Source organism: Colossoma macropomum, unplaced genomic scaffold (assembly GCF_904425465.1).
Source record: "Colossoma macropomum unplaced genomic scaffold, Colossoma_macropomum, whole genome shotgun sequence".
In the NCBI taxonomy this organism is placed as follows: domain Eukaryota; kingdom Metazoa; phylum Chordata; class Actinopteri; order Characiformes; family Serrasalmidae; genus Colossoma; species Colossoma macropomum.
Genome location: NW_023494807.1, coordinates 5251226 through 5275224, shown reverse-complemented (window position 1 = coordinate 5275224; position 23999 = coordinate 5251226). Strand labels below are relative to the sequence as shown.

At 39.0% G+C, this 23999-nt stretch overlaps 2 protein-coding genes across 2 annotated transcripts; both read right to left on the bottom strand.

Annotated features, from left to right (window-relative positions):
* Nucleotides 1-1876: 1876 nt before the first annotated feature.
* Nucleotides 1877-8077, bottom strand: klhl40a (kelch-like family member 40a). Its single transcript, XM_036556284.1, has 6 exons — nucleotides 6792-8077; nucleotides 6246-6406; nucleotides 5333-5440; nucleotides 4925-5110; nucleotides 3438-3587; nucleotides 1877-2416 (listed from the first exon to the last, which is right to left on the bottom strand). Exons 1-6 carry the CDS (start codon nucleotides 7923-7925, stop codon nucleotides 2305-2307), a joined length of 1851 nt encoding a protein of 616 aa, XP_036412177.1. The 5' UTR covers nucleotides 7926-8077; the 3' UTR covers nucleotides 1877-2304.
* A 1373-nt stretch (nucleotides 8078-9450) lies between these two features.
* Nucleotides 9451-20759, bottom strand: hhatla (hedgehog acyltransferase like, a). Its single transcript, XM_036556638.1, has 12 exons — nucleotides 20577-20759; nucleotides 16803-16941; nucleotides 15060-15127; nucleotides 14063-14176; nucleotides 13241-13435; nucleotides 12690-12899; nucleotides 12365-12536; nucleotides 11497-11641; nucleotides 11370-11405; nucleotides 10626-10827; nucleotides 10101-10242; nucleotides 9451-9900 (listed from the first exon to the last, which is right to left on the bottom strand). Exons 2-12 carry the CDS (start codon nucleotides 16906-16908, stop codon nucleotides 9767-9769), a joined length of 1524 nt encoding a protein of 507 aa, XP_036412531.1. The 5' UTR covers nucleotides 16909-16941; nucleotides 20577-20759; the 3' UTR covers nucleotides 9451-9766.
* Between the last annotated feature and the right edge of the window lie 3240 nt (nucleotides 20760-23999).

The following is a 23999-nucleotide window of genomic DNA, read 5'->3' as shown; positions in this document are numbered from 1 at the left end:
TCAGGTATTTCTAAACCGTTCTAATTGGAGAATTGGAAAGTGTAGTTCAACTACAAGTGCAATGTTTTCTGTACCAGAAAGAGGGGCCTGTACTGTTAAAGGGGCATTCTGGCCAAAATGAAAAACGTAACTATCGCTACATCTGTTCTAAACATGCCGACTTGCCTCTTACAGCAGTGCTGCATAGTCTTATGAGGAAGATCTCCTGGTTTAAAGACTAAAAAAGCCCCCTTTCTGATTATGTATTTTGAAGGAGGAAGTAAATACTTGAAGTCTGTCAAAGAAAGACAAAGTTTGACGACCAATTGAGTTTAGTGTTATATCACTAATGCCAGCTAACACAAAGTTATTTTTTAGGTCAGTGGCTAACAGTGAGGATTTATCGAGTGCTGGTGGGATTCCCAGTGATTGTGATGTATTTGCGTAATGCATGCTGGGTATTGTAGTGAGAAAACAGTGATGGACAAAAACACAAAATCTTGATTTCGGTGAAACGAATGAGAATGAGGGATGCGAAGCTGCTATACGGAATATTACATAACATGATAAATAACATACTAAATAATAAGTTTTAAGCCAGAATGCCCCTCTAAGCTGCTCAGGTTCTTTTTGAAGCAGCTTGTTTTTGCTACTTTGTCAGTTCTGGATGGAAAAATGTCAGCTGTGAAGTAAAAAGATACAGTATGTTGGTTAATCATACTATAAAAGAAGGTGGTAAAATGGACAGTTTGAACGGTTTTTGTAGTGATACTGGTATGTCTAAAGTTTTGCTGTTACATGAAAGGCAATCTTTTATGGAAACTATGGAATCTAAAGGTGATGTTTATATTCCGTCATCTACTGTACTGCCTATTATATCTGTAAAAACCTAAAGGAACATCCTTGTTGATTCTCAACACTCATGTACTTCAGATTTTTTGGATGGATGAACACTAATTGCTTTGTGTACAGTTATGTCCTTTCATTTTTCTTTGTTTGTGGAGCACTGTGCAGAAGTCAGAGACCACCCTTCATTAAATTAGTTTCCAGTCAAAACATTGAAACTGCACATTTGAGATGTGGGGTACAGTTTTATAGACTGGTGAGCCTAAATTTGTAATTGGGATTGTGAGATAGTGAGTCTCCTGAAAAGAATTGAAGCTGTAAAAGCAAAGAGGACACAATAGATACTGAATGTTTTATATCACCTCACAGCCAGAAGGGCCTGGGTTCGATTCCCCGTCCAGGCACCTTTCTGTGTGGAGAATACATGTTCTCTCCGTGAAACCTCCAGGTGCTCCAGTTTGCTCACACAGTCCGAAGACATGCAGTCAGGTGAATTGGAGATGCTAAATTGTCTCTAGGTGTGTGTGTGTATGTGTATGGCTGTGTGTCTGCCCTGTGATGGACTGGCCACCTGTACAGGGTGTTACCTGCCTTCCGCCCAGTGACCACTGGGATAGGCTCCAGCACTCACTATAACACAAGAGGATGAGTGGCTATGGTGTGTCTGTGTGTATCATCGCTGTCCAAAGAAAAACATCTCCAAAACAGTAACTTTACAAGAAGGAATTCTTAACTTTTAATATGTTAATGTTAAGGTTTTATTCCAAATGATTTTGGAGCATTTCTATTGGTCTATTCATCCCAAAATTTTCACGTAAAGGACAGTTACCATTTTCAAATGTCATAGAAAAATAAAAATCAAGAGAAATGGAGACACTTGCTTTTTTTGTTTTGGACAGCGACAATATGTTTTCTTCTTTTTTTTCTTGTCACTGAAAAACTTACTGAAAACTTACTCACTGAAAATGAAGTAAATGCAGGGTGTTCTCTGACTCTTGCACTGTGCAGTACATATTAGACTGCCAAATATCATTCAGTTTCATCATGCAAGTGGATGGCATATGGATATCTGTATTTTCACCAACTTTATATTCCAATCTGTTGTGATGTCACGCATTGTAACTACTACATTTGTTATTTTTCACATGGAAATCATAGAGCGAATATTATTCAAATTCAGCATAACTCAAATAAAGATGTGAATAATACAAATACACAAACATGGACATGTAAATTGCATCAAACTTTCCTGCAGTCCAAAAGTTCACCATGAGTTCATGTTTCCACGCATTGCTTTGAAATCCTGTAGTGGTCCATTCTTTGTCTCCCCCTGCTGTCCGGCTTTTACACTCTTCCAGGAACATACATTATCTTCAGAAAGTGTGTGCACTTTATATGTGACCATTAAAACCTCTCAGTATATTCCAGTACTCTAAAATGAATGTACATTTCTGTCTATTAGCTTATGAATGCTGTCGATCACATCTTGGTGAGTCGCAAAGCATTGAGATGCACTCCTAATACTGTGGCTCCGGAAGCGTAGCTGATCTCCCTCAGCATCCCGTTCCAGCAGTTCTCCTTTTCATCGAACCTGTGAGGCACAGTACATCTTTATATGAATATTACAGTGATTCGATTCAGTTATGATTCTTTAAAAGAATGCAGGCACCACTGGCCTTAGATCACAGTGCTGATTACCTTCACTACTGGCCAAAAGTTTGTAATGGACAGGAGATAATTGAGGTTCAACATAGAAGAGACAATTATGTCTAACCAAAGTGTTCTTATTTGCTTTGCTCTTGGTGATTCTCCTGTAGAGTTTCATTGCAGCTCTAATCATATCAACTTGATTCACACATTCAGATGACAAATGGTTCATTGAAGGGGATTTACATTGATTTTTCAAAATCTCGGTACAGTTGAGTTCAATAGTTGAGATGTAAACAGACATTTACAGAGTGGTTTGTTGTGATATTGTTCATTGTAGAGAAACACACTGATTTCTTTACAGTGTAGGTACAGTGTAGTGTAGTGTAAGTTTGTAATGTTTACAACACACATATAGCCATTTTATTTACTATGCAAAACCACCAATGAACCTATGTGTGTCTTCTAAGGTTTTATATGAAAATGTTTCCTTTGGGAACTATTTTTAAAAAAACTAATTTTAGGCCAAAATCCTATTTTAAAATGTGTGAAGATCGTAAAATAATTCTCAGACATGAGGCAATGTATTTATAACCCATGGTTTCCTGATTTGGGGCAAAAGTAACAGAGCATTTTTTATAGGGAGTTGAATAACAGCTTTTATCATTTGTAAATGTGTGTTTAATGTTATAGGGGTGTAATAATGAAGGCCGGTGCTGCACATTTACTATTTTAACATTGTGGAAATATCCTGTGACAAATAAGACATTATTTTGACATAATTAGTCATAATTTCTGGATAACAAACCATATTTAGACAGTCAAACTCTCAGGCAATTATTTTGACATAGTCATGATCTCAAGAAAAGAAGCCATCATTTTGACAGTCAGTCAAAGTGATAAAACAGTGATAAACAGTGATAAAATTCTAATAAAAGGCATCTATATTATAGTTGATGACTCACCTCCAGATATCATTCATCTCAGTGGGCTCCAGCTTCTCAGTGGTGTCATTGGGCATCACGGCGAAGCCTCCCACTGCGTACAGACAACCGGCCAGCTCAATCAGGTTCAGAGAGCTTCTCTCCTGAGGGAACTCAGTGAACTCTGACCACCTGCGACATCAGGAACGTATGAGACAACTTTTGATGCTTTCCCATAGAAACATTACCATCTATGTCGTAATTTGGTGCATGGTTACAGTCCGAAGGAACTGCAGTGTAGATGGGTCTTCAAGGGTTCTTTAGTAAATGCAGTGTTTTTTTTAGAACGATGAGTTCTAGAACTATTTCATACTTAAATGGTTCTTTGCATACTGAAATGGTTCTTTAATGTTTGTATATGGTCCTTTAAAGAACCTTTTTTTAAAATGGTTTTACATAGCAACAAAAGGGGTTCTGCTATTGTTGCAATGTCAAGCTTTTAATAATAGAAGAACCCTTTTTGGTCTATATATAACCATATAAGACATACTCCATCAATCTGAAGAACAATTTCACGATGCAAAAAAAAAACCTTTAAGTATGAAATGCACTCTTAAAAAAGATGGTTCTTTGAGGGTTCCTTAGTAAAGATATATCATGGATATATGATATATGATGGTTCTATATCATGAACATTCAAAGAACCATTTGCATGACTAAAGGGTTCTTTGCATGGTGAAATGATGGAAACTGCTGCAATGTAGATGGCTGTATATGAAAATGGTTCTATGTATTACCAAAAAGCGTTCTTCTATTGTGATGTCAAGCTTGTAGCAATAGAAGAACCCTTTTTGGTGCCATATAGAACCGTTTCAAAAAGATTCTATATAGAACCATATACAGCACATTCTTCATCAATCTGAGGAAACATTTCATGAAGCAAAGAACCTTTAATCATGCAAGGGTTCTTTGAGTATTTATGGTTCTATATAAAACCATTGCCTTTACTAAAGAACCCCTAAAGTACCATCTTTTTTACTTCTGTTGTCCTGTGGATCTCCACACTGGTTAGCATAAGTAGTGACCTCTACAGTAGGATTTTCCCATTTAAAGAATAAGAAAACCACCTTCTGATGATGCATCTTGAAGGTGGGAGGATCGTTTGGGAAAACTACAACTCCTTTGGGATGGACTGTTTTTTTTTTTTTCTTCCTTACTAACTAATGCAGAAGGATGCCCATTAGCTAAAAGCTACTATATATTAGCAGTTGTCATTTGTATTGCCATAAAAAGATGGTTCCCACTTGCATGCTGGGTATTGTAGTTAGAGAACACTGATACACCAAAACACAAAAACGATACAAAATTGTGAGTCAAATTGATGAGGTTGAGGGATGCAGTGCTAAGAAGATTATAACATTACATGACAGAACGTTACCTAACATGACAACTAGCATAATGAATGCTAGCGGTTTTAGGCAGCAATGCCGCTAAGAGGTTGCCATGGCAGTTTGAGATGTGTCACTTACGTATTCTTGGCAATGTCGTAAACCTCTGAGCTGCTGGTCAGGCCGTTGTCGGTGACTCCGGTCACCACGTAGATTTTGTTATTATGGACGGCAACACCAAACAGGGAGCGAGCAGTTTTCATAGGGGCCAGCTCCTTCCACTCAAACTTAGATGGGTTGTAAACACATACTCTCCTTAAGCACTTCCTTTAACACAACATAAAACCTTCAGGTGAGGGCATGACCTCAGACATTTTCTCTGCAGTAATATACAGTTAGTTTGTAAAGAGCATTATGTATTTGTAAAGGCAATTCTTCACCCAAAAATGCTAATAAAATCATGACCAAGTGCCTAATGCTAACTGGCTGCCACCCTTAGATAAAGTGTTCCCTTATTTAGGTTAGAATAGACAAGAAAGACAAGCATACTTGCTCTCTGATTTTCCACCCAGTACATAGATGAGCCCATTATGAGAGACGGTGCCGTGCCCATAGACTGAGTATGGAAGAGGGTCTGATTCTCCCCATTTGAATGATCTGTGGGCAAGAAAGAAGAACAGATAGTGTCATTCTAAATTCTTAAGAAGGATTATTAACAATTCTTGAAGGACATTTGTAGTACTGTGCAACAGTTAGAGACCACCTTTTTGTCCATTCTGTTTCTGGTCAAAACTGCCATTAATTACTAGTTATTCATTTTTGTTACAGGCAAATAAGTTTCCAATGCAGAGAAAATGAGATTCCTAACAAACACCCGCAAGACCTGGTAGACACCAAAACTGTCCTCATCAGATAAACAGCACTTAAATCTTTGAGAGAGAGGAGAAAATCAAGCTGCTTCAGATCTGAAAACATCCACAGGTGTTTCTGTCCATCCTTCCACTGTGAGAAGACGACTCAGCGCTATGGGTCTGAAAAGTTTTATAGCTGTCAAAAAGCTGTTACAAAGAAAAGGAAATAGACAAAAAAGAAGAAAAGTTGCACTGCAACATCGAAAATGGACATCTGAGATGTGAAGTAAGATTTTATGGACTGTGAGAAGCAGAAAGTGGAAGCAACTTCTAAGACCGAACTTTGGAGACTCGGATTTATGCAGATTTCTTTGCAAAACCGAAAAGAAGTCTCCCAAAAAGAATGGAAGCTGCAATAAAAGCAACATTACATACTGGAAAAAAAGTAACATTTTTTCCAAAATCAATAACTTGTACTTAATGGCTGTTTTAACTGAAAATTAAGTAAATGGGCGGTCTCTGACTTTTGCACAGCAAATGCGACATAATTGGGCAGGAAATCAATTGATGGGATTTTTATTCCATTAGTAAGAAGACCATGCTGTACTCACTGTCTGTCGTAGATCATAACAGAGTGTAATGCGTGTTCTCCTTCTTTCAGCTCTTTTCCACCCACGATAAAGATGGAATTGTTGGCTTCGGCCAGCCCAAAGAGGCAGCGGGGGTTGGGCACTGAGGGCATCCCCAGCCATTCAGAGCTCATGGGGTCAAACTGGCCGAGAGAGACATAAGACAATGTACAGCATACAAATGAGCTTGTGCTGTTCCTTTCTGTGATCACTTACAAAATGTAGATGTGTGGTTTTCAGTACATACACTGAGTTGCGCAAACTGCTAATTCAGGACGTTTATAACATGGTAATGAAGTCAAAGTGTGTCATGCAAAATGTAGCCACATTGATAGATGAGCTATGTAGTCGTAACAGCTGTTTTGATCCCTGATGAGCAATAGATGAATCACTGATTGTGTTTAGAGCCAGTGATGTATGACATACTATATTCATTTGTAATGCAGATAAATTTAGTCATGTCGTGAAGGGAACAAGGTACGGAAAAGAATAATGGAAAGATGAATAACAGTGTTCCTGTAATGTTACCTGTAAGAAGTAGGAGCTGAAGGCATCCTCTGTGTTCTGCTCATTGTATAGGAGACCTCCAGCCACAAAGATCTGATTCTCCTTCGTCACCAAACTGCAGTGATTCTTTGGGATCTCGGTTGATGAGGATGCTAAGTAGCATTCATTTTCAGCAGGGTCGTAGGCGACTGTCCCCGTGTTGCTGATCATGAGAATAAAGTCTGTTTGAAACATTCCAAAGCGTGGGTTATCGTTCAGAATGCCTGGAAGCAGGCCCTCCTCCTCATCCTCATCTTCATCCTCCCCATCCTCTGCGGCTCCGGCGGCTCCTGCCTTCCTGCCGGATGACCCTTTGACTTTAGGCAGCTTCCCTCTTTGCACATCCTTGATCAGTTGCAATTCTTTCTTGATCTCCTGGTTGACTCTGATCAACCGATGCCCCTCCACTTTCTCCTTGAAGTAAACTGGCGCCATCAGGCGGAACCGTATGCAATGCAGGAGGTCGGGCACATCCTTCAGCCTTTCCCTTGGATCGTACTCCACCCAGTCCATCAGAGCCTCGAAGACTGTCTCTTCCTTCTCCACGTTCAGGGAATCGCAAGTGATGATGGCAGCTAGTTCTCCGGAGCCCAGCTGGTGGAAGTCCTTGTCCCTGACAATGAGCTCAAAGCGGTCGCAGATGTAGTCCCGAGCTGTGGCGGCCAGCCTGGGGCACTCCAGAAGTAACCCCAGCCTAAAGATGGCCAGACAGTTGCTCAGGACCATCTTCTGCTCCAGGTAGGACACGCAAACGCTGAAGATAGAAGGGATCTGGTACATGTTGGCCACCATGAAGATGTCCTGGACATTCTGCTCAGTAAGGTTGATGTCAGAAGTGTAGATGTACCTCAAGATCATCCCCATGATACCCGGGTCCACATCTTTCAGCACAACTTCTCGTTTCTTGCTCTCCTCCACGTCTGAGAGGAATATTGCCTTGAAGTACGGACTGCTGGCAGCAAGCACCAGCCGGTGGCATGGGAACTCCTGGTCATTGATCTTCAGGACACAGTCCACAAACTTGTCATTCTCCAGAAGCTCACAGAGCCCATCTTGCAGGAGTGTCTGCTGGTACATCCGCGGCTCCGTCACTGGGTCTACTAGCTCGGCGGCCATCTTGTCTGGGTTTTCGGAGCACTAGCGTGATATGGCAGTAGGAGGGTCTGGGTCTCCTCTCCCACCGCTGGACTGACTGCATTAACTGTGTGACCCAAAGAGAGAGAAATGGAGGCTGGCGTGGTGGCGTGGCTTCTCCGTTCAGCTGTCATGGACCATCAGCTGTGTTTATTTTTAGTCCTGAGCAAAGCTGTAGGACTCACATTTGGAGAAGCTGTAACCCGAGTCTTCTGCCCCCCCCCAACTTCTTCTCCACCATCTTCACCAACAGGCAAACAGCTGACAAGTTGCCAAAGAAGACCATCACACATTAGGTCTTACAGATAACATAGTGTTTTTCTTGGGGGTGCAAAGTTCTTACTGACTAAAGTGGGAGAACAATGACTGTTGAGCAAAGTCCTGGTTTGAGGTCAAATTAACAGCTCTCCAAGGAACCAGTCACAATATACTCTTCCACAGGACTTTTGCTTGATTTAAACACTATGCCACTAGCAGGCAGGTTGCACTGTGAATTGAATATTAAGTCTCACTTAACTGGAGAGCATGGAATGATGATCAGATATCAAAACCTCACAGTACATCATGTTGTCAATTTGGATTGCAGTATTTATTACATATCACTCTTTTGTTTATTTCCAGACAAAAGGCCACTAAGTACAAGTTATTAATTATTTTTTCAGTGTCAGAAGAACAGAAACATATTGAACAGAAATGTCAACAACTACATTTAAAATTTAATATGAATTTATTCAGCATTTAGAGACATGCTTTCAGTTTTTCAAATAAATCTGCAGGAATATTGTTCAGTTCAGTAGCTGGTTGCATTTTCTGCTTCTCACAATCCAAACAAAAGTAAACACGAACATATGCAATGATGCAGACTCTGTGGTGGTTCTGAAAACATCAGCAGCCTTTATGTTTTCAAAATGTTTCCTTTTTTGTCAATGTCTTTTTAACTTTATCTTTTGTTTCTTTCCGTTTCTGAGTTACTTTCAGCTACACATCCTTTCAGACCCATAGTGTTGTGTTCTCATAGTGTGGGATGGTCAGAAACACCTGTGTATGTTTTCAGATCTGAAGCAGCATGTATCTGATGGTGATAGTTTTGCTGGGCTGTCAGATTTAGATTTCTCTAGATTATGAAGACCACATCATACATTTTATTGTACTACAGCACAGCCAAAAAATCTGTAGCTGGTGCAGGTTACAGGCTTATTCACTGACCCTATTTCCCCTGTGGTACCCGCAGTCTGATGTAGGGCACTCTCACAGACACATTTGTCCATATTGTATCATGTGACAGAATAATACAAAACTGTGTCAGTTAATCCTCTCACTGAGGATAACAAGGGTAACTGTAGTTCACAGGCTGAACCCATTTGTGTAGTTTCTGACATTTTTGCTTTTTAGTGACGCTGCTTTTCAAACAGGGCCTCCATGAAAAATGCCTAAATAACTGATTTTTAATTCATACATTAGGTTAAACCAAATTTGATGAGGAGAACAACAACAGACAAACACAAAATGGCATTTCTGGCTTTAATGGTTTTATATATTACATCTGCATAAAATATTTGTCAAGCCCATTCTCTGAAGATCCAATATAGTTTTAAATAAAATGAATTAAATAAAAAAATGCACTTGGTTTCAGTGTGTGAATGTGAGAGTCTGTGGTAAAGGGCAGTTGGCATTTACACAGCAAGTGCACTTGAGGACTTTTCACAGTTAAAAACGCCTTGTGCTTAAAAAACAGGCTTGTGTTCAGCAGTGGTCATGGTGACGGGGGCTGCTCAGGTTTGGTATGAAAGCTTGGACTCAGTGAACCGTCACGTTGCACTTGTTTAATCAGTTTTGGGTTTGCCAGGCTCTGCCGGTTCCGGCTCCTCCAGGAGAGCCAGTTTTCGCTCTCGCTCCTTCACCAGTTGAATGCCGCAGTAGGTCACAAAGAGCACCAAAAGAGTGGACAGAGGGAAGCCTGAGGGAGAAATAAAAGCAAACACAGCTGGTTTTAGAAGGCAGTGTCTCTGTTGAATGTTTTACTGTTGCACAAAAACACATTTAAGCTTAAAGAAATGTACTGACTATATTGGACTGTGGATAGTGCTCTGCTTCTGCGCAATACTTCAGTAATTCTGTATTACTTTGCATATTATTACAGTACAATATGTCACTCACCCTTGAAAAGCAGTCTCTTGGCCACCAGCTTAGCAAAATCAAGGCTGTTCAGGGCGAGGACGTTATAAAGGACAATTTGCCAGAAGTTGACAGCATTGAACAATCCCCTGATGCGGCGTGACATTGCCTCAGACATAACACCCTTTGAAATTAAACACAAGAATATGATAATGCCATTTGTCCTTATTGAGCTTTATCACAAAAAGTTTAAATTGTATTATTCACCTCTTAAAATCTTTTATTTTTATTACATTATTACGATTATTTTTAGCAATTACAAGGAAAACAAAGCATATTCTTGAGTTATAGAGGTGATGAATGCAAGTCTGTAACCACCGGCAGTTCTGTGGAGTTTAAGATGTTATAAGGCCCAAACAACTGTTCTTCTTTGGTGGATTTAAGACTTCTGTCTCTCTTGGTGAGACGCTGCTCATTCAGCACAAAGAGTCCAATCTGTCCATCATAAAGGATTAAGCTATATTTGACTGACAGGTGTTACAATCTAGGGTGTTCCCAGAATCTTACCTCAATAGTAGACAAAGGTGGCAGAGAGAAGAGCTTAGCCACCCACAGCTCAAAGTTCAGGCCAAAGCAGTTGAAGAAAGACCAAATATAGACCAGTTCACAGGGTCCAAGCCACAGAGTTGTAATGGCAAAAGTAGAGATTGTCGCAACCAGCTCCTTGAAGATTCCATCATGATTGCCTCCAATGTAGTCATAGACGTACCTTGATAGTAAATAAAGGATGATAATTTCTAAACCTGTTGATATCTGAGATACAAGCATGTGAAGCACTCATAAAGAAAAAAATCCTAGTGCTTGCCAAAGATCTGAGTCCAGCTACAATGTATTCAAGTTTTCTAATTACATATCACCAGTGTCAAGACACAACCTTGTTTTTTTGTTTGTTTGTTATTTTGTTTTTTACAGAATTTGAAATTGCTCTTTACATTGTGTGAATAATTCATTATTTCATAATGAATGGTCAACTAGAAATTGTCTAAAATGTCTTGGAAAAACTTCCACTGAGGTAAAGAAGGTTTTTTCCTTCAGTTTTCAGTTTTCAGTTTTTAAGTTACCATCTTAGAGATACAAGGTTTGGCCCTGACAGTGAAGCTTTTTAAGTAGCAAAATACAAAATCTTTCAGTACTGCATTATGTATACAATGTACTATATTCTGCAGAATTATCACAAACAAAAAACAGAAAACTAGCTGGCAAAAATATTTTGAGCATATATATTGATTGACATGAATGAATATTACTTACTTGCACAACCAGTCATTAATTCCTCTGTCAAAGTGCCTGTGAGATGGAAACGATACAAAAATTGTTAATTAAAAATAATTACACTATTCTATAACATTTAAAGTGCAAGATAAATACGAATACTTACGTTTCAGCAAAGACATACAGCATGGTGATACATTTAGGAGGCTGGGGAGGGTCCAGGTGATCGAGTTGTGACACAGTGTTGATAACACCAAACATGACAGCTGATTTCACCCAGTCATATACAAGGTTGGAATAGGCCAAACCAGCTGGAAGAATGACAAAAACCATTCATTAGTCCCACCCAGAAAATAGTATGTACTGTGTAGAATGTAGTTAAGGCCTATTTTTTATTTAATGGAATCATCATGCTTGCTGTATTTGAACTCTGCAGGTAATCCAGTAATATTTTAATTTCACTGTTTAAGTTTTGGTTTGTAACAACAGGGCTTTTGTCCAATCAGGATTTTTTTTCCCTGCAACATCTACGTGGATTGCAAGCTCTTCCACTGGTTAGGCCTTCAGGAGCTGGGCAGAAGGCCTCACGCTTTAGATTAACTACCAACATCATTAGGAAGTGACGGTGGAATGAATGAATGAATCGTGTTTTAAATTAACAAGGGGTGGGACCAATTTTGTGAGAAAAAAATCATTGTTCTCTCTTGAATTCCTAGATACATCACTGACTGTGAATGCCACTGGTAGTTTAAATAATTTTTAATCAGTCATTAGCAATGGAGAACAGTATTGCCAATTCTATGCCAGGGGTGTTAACCGAAAGACACACTGTAAAGCTGGTGAAAGGTAAATATATATGTTGATGTCTCTTGAAAATATAAATAAAACATATGCAATGTCTTTTATAATCTTTAAATGCGTGTGTGTCCGAAGTGAAGGCCTAACTCTAGTAATCATGGCTTGCCACTGGTAATATCCAATGTATTTGCAACAGGTATAAATAAAATGCTCATTTTTATTATAAAAAAACTGACCCAAAGACCAGTCAGAGAGCTCTTTCACCAGCTTCATGTCGCTTGGGATGGTCAAAATATACAGAAAATGCAAGAACACATCCACCACTAAGATGGCTCCCAGGTGCACCAAAGCATGGATGGTTATGTTCCACATTTCTCTGGGTTTACGTGTCAAGTTAGGGTCATTAGCCTGAAAATACAAGAACACAGTGTTATGTAGTGAACTATATCAATGCACAGATGATATCTGAATATCAGATATACATTTTACAGAAATAGAATGGTTACAAATAAGCTTGATGGTTGTGGTATCAGAGTGGTATTAACAGTACAAGGGAAATACCTGGACGTGGAATCGATCAAAAGTCATGATGGGTCCGAAGAAGAAGAAGGGGAGGTAGAAGTTGTACTTAATCAAATCCATGAAGGTATAGTTGCCATCCTTCTTCTCACAGTTCTCCAGGGCAAAACTCATGCAGCGCATGATGGAGAACCCACAGCCTCCATAGAACAGGATATCCTGAAGCTCAAATGTGCCAGTCACAAAACCAGCCTAGAACCCAGAGAATAAATAACAAAGCTTAATTAAGTTACTCAGACTTAGTTTAGATAGATCTAAAATGAAGAAACAGTGTGAAGACTTTAGACCATTCTGTGCTTGTGTGGTGCATGGCTCTACTACTAACAATTAACCGCCAAACTCCAGGTAACTGTGCACGGTTTAGGCAACTCTTTCTCATGACTACATAGATTACATATTAGTTTCATAACAGTTACCAAATAATCAGTAGTATTTATTGAGTAATATAATAATATAATATAATAAACCTTAGAGCTAGTAACTGAATAATAAATCTGGAGTTTAAAAAGTTAATCATTAGTGCAATCACTCACCTGCCAGGAGTTGAAGGGCTCCATCTTGAAGGTGGCCAGACTGGTGAGGCCAGCCACAAAGCAGAGCCACTTCCTCTTGATGAGGGCCACACTGTAGAGGATGATGCAGTGGGACAGGATGAGAGAGATGTATGTCCAGCCCATAATGATGAGCACCGTCAAGCAGCCATAGAGCATGTAGATCAGCGACCTGTTCTGTGGATCAGGATGTGAAAGGCTATGGCATTAGATAAGTGTCAGGGAAAGACAGCATAACTAAATGTTAGTGTTATTTTTTTCTAGAATGTGTGAACGTACGAATTAGGATATCATTAAATGGTTATCATGAAGGGGGTGTATTAGAAGAAGTAAAAGATGTATAAATTAGATTCATTTACAAATCTATGTCCCAATTAATAAGGTAATAGCACAATATACCTGAGTTATGATGCACATGTACTTAGTAAAATTATACTTTTTTAAGTAATTCTCTAGTTAGTAATCCTTTAATAAGCACAGAGTTTTTAGGAGGACCTAATGTAAATCTGTCTTCAAATGCCTCAAAATTGTTACCTTACACCCATCAATACCCATCTTCAGTGGAAGCAGAAAACAGAAAAACAACAATGCATATAACATTACAATGCACAGAAATAAGGAGTAGCTTTGTTATGGATTTCTCACAATTGACATTTTCTTTAGTAATCAGCTTCCAAAGCACAACTGATATGTATACCAGCTGATGCAATCTTAAAATGCACATGAATTTTTAATAGCTACTAATGTTACAGCACAGCACTGCTGGGAGAGCTCTCAGGAACAATGTCAGGAACAAATACCCACCTTGGGAGAAATCATGGAGCAGATTTTGGCAAAGATTACATGGCCAGAGAGGGCAAACAGGATGTGGTTGCGGAAAGTAGTGAACCACATCGCCCACTCAAAGTCAGTCACATCCTAGAGAGAGAAAATCAATTAATGCGCAGGTGAGATTTCATCGTAGAACAATGATCACCACACTATATGTCCAAAAGTATCTAGACTATTGCCAGTGGAACTGGAGGCTGTGAAGCATCTGCACATGAGCCTAAGGCCATCATACACAATGCCAATCATCAGCTAGCGCAGGGGTGTCAAACTCAACCACTAAAGGAGCCATATCAAAAAATCTCAACCAATCTGGGGGCTGTAGAAAAGAGTGTTATAACCCGGACTGGCCATTGTTTATTCAACATAGCAAAAATTTCAGTAAAATATAGGAACTTGTAGTAGAATACTTGAAATATTTGCTTGAATCTATTTGCTTGAACTAGACACTTGGCATCCTTTTTTTGCTGCAAGTTCATTAATACTTGGGCTCAATTTCTGAGCTGTTGAGCTGACATTAGGTGTTTCTATTGGTTGAACTGCAGCTGAAATGCAGCTAGTGTGTTTGGTGATATGACAAGTGTGGAATTGTGTGGATCTGAGGTGTAACCACTATCCTTAGATTGTTGTTAGGGTAGTAGAATAGTCATACAGCATCTGTACCTGAACTCACTAATGCTCTTGTGGCTGAATGCAATCAACAAAGCAATGTTCCAACATCTAGTGTAAAACCTTCCCAGAAGAGTAGAGGCTGTTACTACATAAAAGGGGACAAACTCCCTGTCAACATCCTAGATTTCAGAAGAAATGTCGGACGATAAAGTGTCTTTAAACACTTCTTTGGACACGTAGTGTGGTTCAAGTCAAAAACGTGATATATATGCTAATTGAGACAGTTCGGTTTCATGGTTATATCTACAGCTCTCTCAGTAAGGATGCTTAGAATGTATGATTCCAGTGTAGTCTTTTTTACCATTTTTCTTCCAAAGTAGTGCCATCCTGGTGTTACAGTCTCCTTAAAGGTCTTCCTGTTTACATTCTCTGTAAAGCAAAGGGAAATACTTCACATTCCAGCCTCCACAAAGCAAATATTTTAATTTGCATCTCAATTATTAGTTTTTTTTTTTTGTCCAATGTGCAATATGTCAACTACATTATGTATATCTATGTAATGTATACATAGACTTGGAAAAGTCTTACATAGCACAAGAAAGTACAGTTTTGTCAGACACAACCCTTCATTTATATTTCTGTTCAATGTATGATAAGTACAAGATATACATTTTTCAGGAGATATGTCTGAGATTAGGTAAAAAATAATCCACTGGCATAAGGAAGGTGAAGGTCAAAATAAATGAAAAACAGAAGTTGATTAATGGTCAAAGATATGTAGAAAACTCCTAACAGCTGTGGATGACCTGGCAGACCATCATAACTGCCACCATCAGATAAAAAGTACTTAAAGCTTTGATCTTTTAGAGAGAGGAGAAAATCAAGCTCCACTCTTGCTTCAGATCTGAAAAAATACACCATTGTTTTTGTCCATCCTTCCAGACAACTCAGCGCTATGGATCTGAAAGGATGATAATAGATAATGGACAAAGAGAAAAACAAATAGACGAAAATGTGAATCAAACAAAGAAGCTGCTGGGATTACTTGTATTGTAAGAAGCATTAATACAACCGATTTCTAAGTCTTAAGTTTCATTGTATGGTGTGGGAAAATCTCTTTGCAGATTTCTTTAGAAAACTCAAAGCAAGCCTCCTCAAAAAGAATGGAAGCTGTAATTAAAGCAAAGAGTGGATACACTAAATACAGTTTTTTAAACTGTATCTAGTGGTTGATGTTTATGTGTAATTTTCTGTGGAAATCTATTGGAAATAGATGCTTTCTGCCTTTTTTCCTGATGCTGAAAAATGAAGAACTTGGACTTAATGGTTGTATTAACAAGAAATTAAATAAATAAATAAAAGGTGATCTATGACTTTTGCACAGCACTGTATGGACTTCTGTGAGCAAACTGATTAGGACAAGATATTTGTTTAACACTGCAGTAATCTAGGGCACCAGATCTATTTCAGGAACATCTTGTTTGTTTGTTTTTTGGAATGCAAATAATCATAACATAATATGTGTCACTGCATACTGGTGCTGGTGGTGTGTGTTTTTGTGTGAGGGTGGTGATGGGTTAACTCTTGGATCGATTTTGCCACATTTGCACAACTCACTATGAACAAATGACTTTTCTAAGAATTTGATGGCAGAATATATTTTGCTCTCATGCCAGCACAGTGCTTGGCACCCTTCAATTGCTAAACCAAACTGCCTGTCCATGCAAAATGTAGGTCAGCATGCTGCACAGGTCAGTGATGACATGGAAAAATGAAAGACCTTAAATACAGAGCACAGTTTATATCTTTTTTTCCATGATATGTGCAGAAGTGATGCTTTTCAATATATAATACTGCAATTACAACTGTGAAACGATATTTAAATGTGTTATTTTATTTTTAGCAGAGTTAATTCATCTCAGTATATGACGATGAGAGAAATGGTTCAGAGGCACTACTGGGACAACATTAATTGGGTCTTTTCCTTCAGGGATAATATAGTCTAATCCTCGCCACAGGCTAAAACTGCACAACCCTTCAGAATTGAGTGTGGCCTTGTGTTAGCCATATTTTCATCACTTTTCAGAAAGATGGCATGACTTACCACTTGATGCCTCTATGATCCAACTGCCTGCCCATAAAAGAGCTAGTGCGAGGACAGAGGTGTAGAGGTAGAGCTCAGTCTTAGGAAGGGCTGTCTTGATCCCCATTGTCAAAATCTAGCACCGAATTCTGAGGGGAATCTGTTTGATACAAAAGAGGGACAGTTGTGTTGATGAACAAAAACACAGACAAATAAATATTATACACTTATCAGCCATAACTTTTAAACCACCTTGTTTCTACACTCGTTGTCCATTTTATCAGCTCCACTTACTATATAGGTGTACTTTGTAGTTCTACAATTACAGACTGTAGTCCATCTGTTTCTCTGCATACTTAGTTAGCCTTTTGTAACTCTGTTCTTCAATGGTCAGGACCCCCATATGACCACCACAGAACAGGTATTATTTGGGTAGATCATTCTCAGCACTGACGAGGTGCTTGTGTATTAGTGTGTGTTATGAGTGGATCAGACACAGCAGTGCTGCTGGAGTTTGTAAACACTATGTCCACTTTCCACACTATTAGACACTCCTTGTTGGTCCATCTTAAAACTCACAGCAACTGCTGTGTCTGATCCACTCGTACCAGTGCAACACACACTAACACACCACCACCACGTCAGTGTCACTGCAGTGCTGAAAATGATCCACCACCCAAATAGTACCTGCTCTGTGAGGGTCCTGTGGGGGTCCTGACCACTGAAGAACAGGGTAAAAGTGGGCTAACAAAGTATGCAGAGAAACAGATGGACTACAGTCTGTAATTGTAGTGCACCTATATGGAAGGTGGAGCTGATAAAATGGACAATGAGCATAGAAACAAGGAGGTGGTTTTAATAATATGGCTGATCAGTGGATAACTAGGCCACACTAGCATATAACAGCCCTAATGTTAGCCCATTCTATATTATCTGTAAAGTATGAATATAAAACAGACAAAAAAATATATAGCTAAGCCACATTCATGTAACGACACCTATTATGACCAGCTAGCAGCGCAAGCTAACTTTTCTCTTACTCTATTGTCTGAGAGGTTTGGTCACCATAAACCAAGCTAAGTTATATTTCTAACTACCTTACAGTGAAACCATTTCATTTACAGAACAATGATAACATTACTGTATGTTCAGATGTGAGACATGTTAAAATATTGATATTTCACTGTCTTTGTAGAGCCCAAACGTGCAGAGAACCGTTTCTAAATCCATATTAAAGAGTTCTGTTGGATTTTTATTATTTTTCTTATCCTTACAATTACACTATCATTATCTCTCAGAAAGCTAATGTGTAAAGAAAAGCCTACTCACAAAATATGAAGGTTACGGTGGGAAAAAAAAACAAGATCATACACTAAACATAAAATGTAACTATATCCAAAAAACCATCGTTTTTATAATCTATAATAAGAGGCTAAAGGCGTTTGATGGAACAACAGCTATCAAGATGCTAATAACGGTAACAGCGCGTGAGTTTTGTTTTGTTTTTTTCCTTCAGTGGAATTCGAACGTTCCAAACAGTTCCGCGCGCTGATTGGCTGACTGATTTTGGCGCGTCGATCGCGCGGAGGCAGCAATCATTAATCCACCCTTACCTGATGTCGTTTAAAGCTTTGGAGCCAGTTACATTCGGTGGCCGTGCAGCCACAGTAAACAATTCTGAGTCGGTATTTCACAACAAACTACTCTGAATTACTTTACTAATATGTCAGTTTTTTAAAAAAAAATCCCCCTCAACACCTGTGAGTTTTCTTCTCCTGGCTTTTAATGGTGTTCTGTCCACATTACAGTCTACGCAGTGATGTCTTTGCATGACTGTGTAGCTGAAACGTTGTTGTGAATTAATCAGTCAGAAAGGCTGTCAACCTAATGGAACAGGCGCCTCAGGTTTTAATGCTTTTCACCCAGATTACACCATTCTAATTTTTTTTTAGTTTATAATACTCTCAAATATGCAGTCAAGCAAGTACATGCATACATACATACATACATACATACATACATCATCTAAACCGCTTATCCTTCTGGGTCGCGGTGGGGTGCTGGAGCCTATCCCAACTGTCATTGGGCGGAAGGCAGGATACACCCTGGACAGGTCGCCAGTCCATCGCAGGGCAGACAGACAGACATACACATTTACACACTCACTCACACCTAGGGGCAATTTAGCACATCCAATTGGCCTGACTGCATGTTTTTGGACCGTGGGAGGAAACCGGAGTACCCGGAGGAAACCCACGCAGACGCGGGGAGAACAGGCAAACTCCACACAGAAATGACCCTGGTCGCCCGGCCGGGAATTGAACCCAGGCCATTCTTAGTCAAGCAAGTAGCTCAAGTTATTTGCTTTCTGAAAGCTGTAGATTGCAAGCCAGACCAACTAGCCCAGGTTGCGTCAGAAACGGGCATGGACATTATAATAACCATGCAAACCATTAATTCAGTCAATTTTAGCCTTTCATTTGAAGTCTTATGTGTCTTTATGTCCACGTCTGTAATGCAAATATAGCCATTTTAACCATCAGTGAACCTACTCGTGTCTTTTGAGTGCATACATGTAATGTTGATGATGATAAAAACAGTAAATCTTTGGGGACTGTTTTGCCCTGCATGTATCCCTCCGCCTTGAATGGATTAAAATAAAGGGATTGACGAGACGTTTATGCCAAAAATGTAGCACAAAACTACCGTAAAACAATATCTCAGACATCAGGCAGCGTATTCATAACCATTTTGTGTAATAATGTTTTGCGAGGGAGCTTATAGAGGTGGACGTCTGGTTCCTATCACCGCCACTGTGAACAAGTCTGACTTGTAAATTCCTCTAGAACGAAGCATTTCAGGCCGAACCACTCTGAATGACTTTGTTTCCATCCAAACCATTAAATTATGTAGAAATTTTGAAAAGTTGGTTGGAGTTCCCCTTTAAATTAACTCATTCATGCTCACCCCCTAAAATTAGTACCACATGGAAAACTGCTTCTGTCCTGTTTGATCGAAAGTGAGAAAATGTTGTATGGCTGTGCCTTGAAAGAACATCAAACAGCAATCATTTGAATTATATTATGATTGACATCTAATTTTCATACTTTCAGTCACAATGGGGCTTATCTATAGCATTCCCACGTGACCAAAAGACTGAATTTAATGCGAGAATTTTAGTGGAGGGTGAAAAATAAACTTTTATCCATATGGTTTAGTCGATTTGATAACACTTCCGTCAGATCTGTGCTCCGACAACATATAGACTGAATGTAAATGAAAAGTTTAGACATGGACATGAATGCAACTTCATTCTTTAGCCCAAGCGCATAAAGGTGGAAAGGTGGATCAAAAACTCAAGCTGGTTCTATAGAAGTACAGTCATTCGCCCATTAAACCCCAGCGGACTGTAGGCTCGAGAGTTAGTGACTTAAATGGGAGTGCCTCGGTTCACAGCTCCTCAGAAAGAGCACCGTCAGCTGCTCTGCACAGCCTTCTTCCTATTTTAGCTACAGCGCGCGGCATCTGCTGTGCTATGTGATCTCCAGCAGCAGATAATTCACAAGAAACCCCTGTAAAGCCAGCTTTGACTGGGTGCTCATTAAAGTTGAGCAGAAAAAGCAAAAAAAAAGCACTATGAGCGAGCTTTAATGGACGGAGGTGAAGAGAAGCGCATGCACGCTGGAAATGCCACTGTAAGGCAGTGCTGATTAGGGCAGAGATGCACAGCGCGCGCTAGTCCACTGCACTGAAAGAGTAGCCCCTATAAGTGAAGATGAGCTTTTAAATACTGACCTTAGGTCCGCTTTTCTGAGGAGGTCAAGCAGTTTTGGAGAGCAGATGTAGACCCCCACAATAAAGGAAAAAAAAAGAAAAGAAAAAGGTGGGGGATGAGTGTTGGGTTTGTCTTAATGCATCCGTGCTGATTGTACAGTGGGGATGTGCGGTGGCTGGTGTGGATGTTGTGAACTGCGAGGTGCGGGGTGTCGTGGTGTAAGATGTGGGGAGGGGGGTATATTTAGCTCTTTTTTCAGTCCAGTACTGCAGTAAAGGGGGGGAGGGCTCCAGTGCTGCCCGTCACTGAAATGCAGCTAAATGTAAAAGAGAACCTGAGTGGAGCACGGCGTTCATAATCTGTGTATTTTTTTAAGTTGTGTGTGTGTGTGTGTGTGTGGGCATGCATTTAGCTCTTTGGGGGGACCCAACATGATGATCATGATCCAAAACATGCAAAATCTGACGCTGGTGGGACATCCAGCTGGTCTCCATGCACAAACAAACAAAAACAAATGCATTCAAACAGCCCAAAGACACCAAGATTAAAGGGTAACTTCACCATTTCTTTTCAAAATGTCTGCACTATTAAACAGAGGTGTTGCCAAGAGGTGGCCAGGGTGGCCAGTGCCATCCTAATAAGAAGCTTGGCCATCGTTAACCCTTGTGTGGTGTTGGTAAACATTTTAAATGTTTACCAAAAGACAAAATGATGCGATTTATTATAATTTCAACCTCAGGTTTCTTGGCCTTCCCTCATTTTCTTTGAAGAACATATAAAATAACACGTTTTCAGTGTCTTCACTCTGTTCACCCCCCACACATTTGTATTACACATGTGGTGTTGGGTGAACCCATGGGAATAAAAGTGTGGAGGTGCTGTGTCCTTCACTCTGTTCTCCTCCTATATGGCCTGCTGTTAGTGTGTGTGTGTATGTGTTTGCATATGTGTGTGTGTGTGTGTGAGGGTGGACAACATGGACAGGCTGCTGACTGGCTACACCTGCTAAAGGAGAACCCTACGCTGGCCACGTGTGATATTTTAAACATCTGGTATTTTTACATTAATTGTGATGGCTTGTTGTTTTTTTGTTTATTTGTTTGTTTTTTATTAGGCTGATGGCGCTGCAGTTAATAGTTAGTGTATCTTAAGGCGAGCTACATTATGAAGTAAGCTGTGAGATGGTTAGATGAGTTAACTATCAAAAATTAGCCTGTTATAATCGTTTATTATGCTAACTACTTTTTACAGTTGAACACATGCATAGCTTTCCTGACACAGTGCTGTCGGGCTAGCTTTCTAATCATTAGACTCGTGAGTAAAATGTTTTTATTAAAGTCGAAGTTATGCACTGTACAAAAGTGATGCATTTAATTCACTTGATTCAAATACATTATTTCCTCAGGAATGACTAAAATATGTTACATCAACACATGCATTTATTGGCTCAGTTTTATATTCAGAAGTGTATATCCTAAGGCAAAAGGCCAATTTTTGTCACCTTCGAAAAGGAGATGGAACATTATATTGAACAAATCCAGCCCTATTTAAAGCAAAAAGCTATAAGAACTGTTAAAGCATGCATGTACTTCAGTATTTTAGTGTAATTATGTATATCCCCCTATCAAATGTGTGCATGTATATACTATATTTGTATATTTTATATGCATCTGATACTGCATGCTGTGTTTTGCTGTCAATAATAAAAAGTTACATCAACACAGTTTTGCTTTTCTGTTTACTTTTGGCAATAATTGTGCTGATGCTATATTTAATTCAGGTACGGATAGATTTAGTTATGCACAGAAAAAACAACGCATCACTTTTTGTGTCATTTTAATGCAGAAATGCTATTTTATTTCGATTTTTTCTTTGCAGTGTGCCACACCAATAAAACCTCTGGTTCTCACCTGTCCACCCCATTTTAGAAGTTAAGATGTAAACAAAGTCATTCAGAGTGATTTGCCATGAAATGCATAATTCTAGAAAAAATAACTGAGTCAGAAATGTTTACAATGGTGGTCATGGGACCACCTCAACAGGGCAAAATGTATTTTAGAACATTAGATTATATTTTGTTATCAGAATACTTCAAAATACAACTTTAAACAGAAAATAAGAATTTAAAAAGTTACATATAGCATCATATCATTTGCTGAGGGAGTGGTGGATTAGGGTAACTTTCTGGCAGGCCAAATCAAATGGCCTCACAAGCCAGCTTTGGCTCGTGGGAGACAATTTGGGCAGCCCTACCTTTTAGGAAGCTATTACATGAGGGGGTACAAATATGCCGTCTGAGACATTGTTTTATGACAGTTTTGTGATAAGGTTGTGGCCTAAGACCGTTTTACACCACAGCCTTATCACAAAACTGTCATAAAACAATGTGTCAGGCATCAGGCAGCATATTTGTACAATCTCACATTTACTTCTTTTTCTATATTTCTATATTCACTTCTCTGCCCTGCATTTGTTTTACAAATACCTTTTAGTAAAAGATATTTGTCAAATAAATGCAGGGTGGAGAAATAAACGAAGGGTATTGTCAGGAAAAATAGACGCCAAAGTAAACATCAGATTTAAAATTATTTTTTCACAATCAACTTTGCATATAAAACTTAATGTGAGTCTCTGGTCAGTTTGGATAGCGAACAAAATGGCTATATTTGCACTATTGAGAGTGCGAGCCAAGGTTCCCATCACCACCACTGAAAAGAAATTTGAGGCAGTAAGTTTTATCAGAATGCATCATTTCAAATCAAAACAATCTGAATGAATTTAGAAAAGTTGGTGGAATTCCCCTTTAACTTGGTTAACATGAACACACTGTACTATATTTACATACATTCATTTTTTTGTGTGGTACATTTCTAGGTGTAATATTTCTCCATACATTTTAAAATAAATGTATTTCAGAATATATTTGGTTAATATGGAAATATATTCTGAAATACATTTTAGTGTTTGGAATGTATTTCACCATGAATTGCAACGTATTTGAAATGTATTTTTAATATATACAGTATATACATATATTTTTTCTAGATGGGTTATTATTCTTTGGAATAAATCTTCAGGGTTTAATTAAAGTGTTAATTTGTGTCCATCTGGTGTTAATCCATCACTGGTTGGACACAGGTGACCATTTTACAGAGACATCTCAACACCGCTGATTTTACGGCATGGTTGATGGAGCACGTTCACTTCGAGCGTACAATAATTATGTTGCACTGTCAGTGTTTAAACACTAGAGGGAGCTGGACTACATCTCAAAGAGTGCTGAAAGGAAAATACCACATTTAAAATAAAAACATGCATTTAGCCATATTTTAGTTCATCTTTGTAAATCTCCTTGTAAAAACAGATTATTTTGGTGAGGTAAGGCCACAGTAGTTATGGACAAATGTGTGAAAGTGAAATTAAAGATATAAATAACACAGCAT